Raw genomic sequence first — 6,000 nt, forward strand, 5'->3', positions numbered from 1 at the left:
GACTATTTTGCCTTTTGTTCAGCAAGGGCATTATATGTCCACAATAGACTTACAGGATGCATATCTTCATATTCCGATTCATCCAGATCACTATCAGTTCCTGAGATTCTCTTTTCTAGACAAGCATTACCAATTTGCTGTTCTTCCTTTTGGCCTAGCAACAGCTCCAAGGATCTTTTCAAAGGTTCCTGGTCCCCTACTCTCTGTAATCAGAGAGCGGGGTATTGTGGTGTTTCCTTATTTGGACAATATCTTGGTACTTGCTCAGTCTTTACATTCTGCAGAATCTCGCACGAATCAACTAGTGTTGTTTCTTCAAAGACATGGTTGGAGGATCAATTTACCAAAAAGTTCCTTTATTCCTCAGACAAGGGTAACCTTTTTAGGATTCCAATTAGATTCAGTATCCATAACAGACAAAAGACGTCTGAAATTGGTTTCAGCTTGTAGGAACCTTCAGTCTCAGTCATTCCCTTCAGTAGCTATGTGCATGGAGGTTTTAGGTCTCATGACTGCAGCATCGGACACAATCCCCTTTGCTCATTTTCATATGAAACCTCTTCAGCTTTGTATGCTGAGCCAGTGGTGCAGGGATTATACAAAGATATCACAATTAAAGGGAAAGTCTACACCAGAATTTTTGTTTTAAAAGATAGATAATCCCTTTATTACCCATTTCCCAGTTTTGCATAACCAACACAGTTATAATAATATACTTTTAACCTCTGTGATTATCTTGTATCTAAGCCTCTGCAAACTGCCCCTTTTTTCAGTTCTTTTGACAGACTTGCAGTCTAGCCAATCAGTGCCTGCTCCCAGATAACTTCACGTGCACGAGCACAGTGTTATCTATATGAAATACGTAAACTAACACCCTCTAGTGGTGAAAAACTGTTAAAATGCAATCTGAAAGAGGTGGGCTTCAAGGTCTAAGAAATTAGCATATGAACCTCCTAGGTTAAGCTTTCAACTAAGAATACCAAGAGAACAAAGCAAAATTGGTGATAAAAGTAAATTGGAAAATTGTTTAAAATGACATGCTCTATATGAATCATGAAAGTTTATTTTGGCCTAGACTGTCCCTTTAATATCCTTAAATCCCAATATTCGACTATCTCTGACTTGGTGGTTAGATCACCATCGTTTAGTTCAGGGGCCTCTTTTGTTCGTCCAACCTGGACTGTGATTACAACAGATACAAGTCTTTCAGGTTGGGGAGCTGTCTGGGGATCTCTGACAGCGCAGGGGGTTTGGAAATCTCAAGAGGCGAGATTACCAATCAATATTTTGGAACTCCGTGCGATTCTCAGAGCTCTTCAGTTTTGGCCTCTTCTGAAGAGAGAACTGTTTATTTGTTTTCAGACAATGTCACAACCGTGGCGTATGTCAATCATCAAGGTGGGACTCACAGTCCTCAAGCTATAAAAGAAGTATCTTGTATATTTGCATGGGCGGAATCCAGCTCCTGTCTAATCTCTGCGGTCCATATCCCAGGTATAGACAGTTGGAAGCGGATTATCTCAGTCGCCAGACTTTACATCCGGGAGAATGGTCTCTTCACCCAGATGTCTTTCTTCAGATAGTTCAGATGTGGGGGCTTCCAGAAATAGATCTGATGGCTTCTCATCTAAACAGGAAACTTCCCAGGTATCTGTCCAGGTCCAGGGATCCTCAGGCGGAAGCAGTGGATGCGTTGTCACTTCCTTGGAATTATCAACCTGCTTATGTCTTTCCGCCTCTAGTTCTTCTTCCAAGAGTGATTTCCAAAATCATAATGGAGCATTCATTTGTACTGCTGGTGGCTCCAGCATGGCCACACAGGTTTTGGTATGCGGATCTTGTTCGGATGTCCAGTTGCCAACCTTGGCCACTTCCGTTAAGGCCAGACCTTCCATCTCAAGGTCCATTTTTCCATCAGGATCTCAAATCATTAAATTTGAAGGTATGGAGATTGAATGCTTAGTCATAGAGATTTCTCTGACTCGGTGATTAATACTATGTTGCAGGCTCGCAAATCTGTGTCTTGAAAGATTTATTACAGAGTTTGGAAGACATATTTCATGGTGTTCTTCTCGTAAATTCTCTTGGCATTCTTTTAGAATTCCTAGAATTTTACAGTTTCTTCAGGATGGTTTGGATAAGGGTTTGTCTGCAAGTTCCTTGAAAGGACAAATCTCTGCTCTTTCTGTTTTGTTTCACAGAAAAATTGCTAATCTTCCTGATATTCATTGTTTTGTACAGGCTTTGGTTCGTATTAAGCCAATTTCTCCTCCTTGGAGTCTTAATTTGGTTTTGAGGGCGTTACAGGCTCCTCCGTTTGAGCCTATGCATTCTCTGGACATTAAATTACTTTCTTGGAAAGTATTGTTCCTTTTGGCGATTTTCTTCTGCTAGAGTTTCTGAATTATCTGCTCTTTCTTGAGTCTCCTTTTCTGATTTTTCATCAGGATAAGGCGGTTTTGCGGACTTAATTAAAATTTTTACCTAAAGTTGTGAATTCCAACAACATTAGTAGAGAAATTGTTGTCCCTTCGTTGTGTCCTAATCCTAAGAATTCTTTGGAAAGATCTTTACATTCTTTGGATGTAGTAAGAGCTTTGAAATATTATGTTGAAGCTACTAAAGATTTCAGAAAGACTTCTAGTCTATTTGTTATCTTTTCTGGTTCTAGGAAAGGTCAGAAGGCTTCTGCCATTTCTTTGGCGTCTTGGTTAAAGCTTTTAATTCATCATGCTTATTTGGAGTCGGTTAAGAATGAAGCTTCTGTTGATCAGATTTGCAAAGCAGCAACTTTGTCTTCTTTGCATACTTTTACTAAATTCTACCATTTTGATGTTTTCTCTTCAGAAGCAGTTTTTGGTAGAAAAGTACTTCAGGCAGCTGTTTCAGTTTTATTCTTCTGCTTATAATTTCAGGGGTTTTTTCATTATAAAGATTAAAACTTTTGATTTGGGTTGTGGATTCTTTTTTCAGCGGATTTGGCTGTCTTTATTTTTATCCCTCCCTCTCTAGTGACTCTTGCGTCGAGTTCCACATCTTTGGTATTTGCTATTCCATATGTCACTAGCTCATGGACTCTTGCCAATTACATGAAAGAAAACATAATTTATGGAAGAACTTACCTGATAAATTCATTTCTTTCATATTGGCAAGAGTCCATGAGGCCCACCCTTTTTGTGGTGGTTATGATTTTGTATAAAGCACAATTATTTCAATTCCTTGTTGATGCTTTCGCTCCTTCTTATCACCCCACTTCTTGGCTATTCGTTAAACTGATTTGTGGGTGTGGTGAGGGGTGTATTTATAGGCATTTTGAGGTTTGGGAAACTTTGCCCCTCCTGGTAGGAATGTATATCCCATACGTCACTAGCTCATGGACTCTTGCCAATATGAAAGAAATTAATTTATCAGGTAAGTTCTTACATAAATTATGATATATACACACACACACACACACACACACACACACACACACACACACACACACACACACACACACACACACACATACACACACACACACACACACACACACACACACACCTTATCTAGATTCTAGCACTTAACTATGATGTAAACTTTGCTAATAATTTCATTGCTCATAATAATTTTTTTTTCTCTCTTTTCATCCAATCAGCTTCTTGCTCTTTTGCCATTTGATGACCTGAAGATTTCAGGAAAACCAGTAGTGACTTCTGCGTAACTTTGTACTTTGGACAGGTTGAGCCCTAACCTGTGAGTGCTTAGCATAGTTCTCTTTAGCCTTTTTTTATTGTTGTTGTGGGCTGCCTCGTGTGGCTGGCTAGTCCATTACACACTGATGAACCAACCCTGGGAGTCACATGATACAGAGGATCCCAGTGTCCTTTGTGCTAAGGGAGAACAGGAACAAATGACATTAACACTGGACTAAGCAGATTGGTCACATTGCAAGAAGCATTGAGGGGACTGTGGCACAAGTTGAAGGATAAAATATCTGATTACATTTGTGAGGTGAAGTATGTCTGGTCAGTGTTTTTTTTTTGTAGCTATGAGATTTCAGGGTAGCAGTGACCTTTCTATGTGCTCAGCAGCAATACATCTTTTTATGGTTTTACTGTAATTAGAGGTGAGTAATTGTTGTAATCTCTGTGGTGCCCCTATCGGATGGGGTGTTGCCCGCACAGAAGCACTTATGGGGCAGGCATTAATCCCTGCTGTACCATCCTGTAAGATATTACAGTTGCACCATGGAAGAACAGGGATAGTGCTACTAAAGACTCGCGCCTTCCTCTCCACCAACTCTCCTCGTCTTTCTCCGCTGTCCCCCTTTCTATTCTTTCTTCACATCTTTGTCCAGCTGATTCCCCTTTCACTCTGTTTTAGGCCTCTTCTGCCACATTCAGCATTTCCGCTCTTTCTCGTCTAATCGCATTTCTGTCTCACTCCCCCCCCCATGTTTCCGCCCGCTGTCACTGTCCTGTTTTTCACCCAGAAGCTTGGCACCTCATTCTCCCTTTTCAGTAGTGTGTGGTGTTTGCGTGTTACACATATGCAATGTAAAATAGATCATTAAAATGTAATCACCCATATTCACTGTATTTGGGACTTTGTTTCCTTCCCCACTCTGGATCCTACACTAGTACTGAGCTGTAGCTGTTAGTTTCATAGCTACAGACACAAGAGTCTGCAAATGGGGTCTATTCCTGACTACTGAAAGAGTTGTATACAGTCACTTTGCTCTGGTTTCACATTCATTGAGCTAACTGGTTACCTGTGGTTTTCTAGTGACTGCTCAGCATAAACGCTTGTAATATTTTTATTTAAATAATTTAATTTCTAATTCATGAACTTGATGTCTTAAACTCTCACTGGCCTCTATTGAACTGTATATTTTAGCTATTCATGCATTTTGGGTTTTTTTCTTCTTTCAATATTGAATTTTTCCTACAGTTCCTATATTAATAAATACATTAATTTTGTTCTTTAATAAAAAATAATGTATACAACTCAATCACGGTTTTCTGAAGCATGTACAGAAGATATAATCTGCTATGATTGTAGTTTTATGTTCAGTGTTTATAAAATGTACATTATAAAAATACTCGATTTATAAATGAAATTATTTGTATAGATGTGTTGAATTTTGATATATAGTTTAATATAAGCAATAAATGTACAAGGTAGTCCTCATCACCACTTATAAACCAATTTACTGTATCAGGGGGGCATCTGTTTGTTTGTTTTCATGGAAGTCTAGTTAAAAAAAAAAAAAAAGCCTGTGAAATTCCTGACGTTTTTTTTTTTTTTTTCCACTCATTCACCCATTCAAAGTATAAGAAAAGCAGAATTTCTTGCTGTATGCTATATGTCATTTGGTTGTCTTAACCATTTTAAAGGGACAGTACACTGTATGAGAGTGCATTTTCAGGTTTGTGTATATGTATTAGCTGGGTTTGTGCTTTTAAACCACAGCCTCTTACAAGGGGTTGAGCTTGCAGGTAATATCATATCTCATTGTTATCACTTTGTGTACACACACTTGCTTCCTTATCTTATATTTGTCTGTAAACCAAAGCTCAATACTTAGAGAGAACAATGGAAAATTAACTTTTTATTACTTAACTATCTTGCTCCCCACTAGGAGTGTAATCTCTTCTACTGACTGTTTACTTAGCCTTGTCAATAGCATTGACTCAAGTATAGAAACTTTCAGTATAGGTGGGGATACAGCAGGCTAAATCGGCTATTTCAAATGCCAATATATGGGTAAAGGAGCTACTTGTAAACTATTTAATACACTCCAGCAGGTAAAATGGATCATTGGGAGCAATTTAAAATGGAGACATTTTTTGGGTGAACTTTAATGACAGCCCTGCTATGACACTCGAGTGAAATAGAAAATTAAGGCAAAAATGAATTTGAAGTATTAGTCATGTGTACACTTGTAGCACCCCAAGCTTCACGCATAGGCCCAGTGGACGTAAGCTCTCTGTGCCGGCCAGATCGCAAGCTTTCAAT

The 6,000-nt window shown here is 38.8% G+C and overlaps 1 protein-coding gene across 1 annotated transcript in view; it reads left to right on the plus strand.

Moving 5' to 3' along the window:
• NFKBIE (NFKB inhibitor epsilon) overlaps positions 1 to 5,199 on the plus strand; it is a gene marked incomplete at its 5' end in the record, with an annotated part of 48,447 nt that extends 43,248 nt beyond the window's left edge. The window contains one exon of the mRNA XM_053712746.1: positions 3,638 to 5,199. Within this exon, the coding sequence (XP_053568721.1) occupies positions 3,638 to 3,703 (66 nt within the window). The remainder of the gene's footprint in view (positions 1 to 3,637) is intronic.
• Positions 5,200 to 6,000: the final 801 nt, after the last annotated feature.

This window comes from Bombina bombina, chromosome 4, assembly GCF_027579735.1.
Source record: "Bombina bombina isolate aBomBom1 chromosome 4, aBomBom1.pri, whole genome shotgun sequence".
Classification (NCBI taxonomy): domain Eukaryota; kingdom Metazoa; phylum Chordata; class Amphibia; order Anura; family Bombinatoridae; genus Bombina; species Bombina bombina.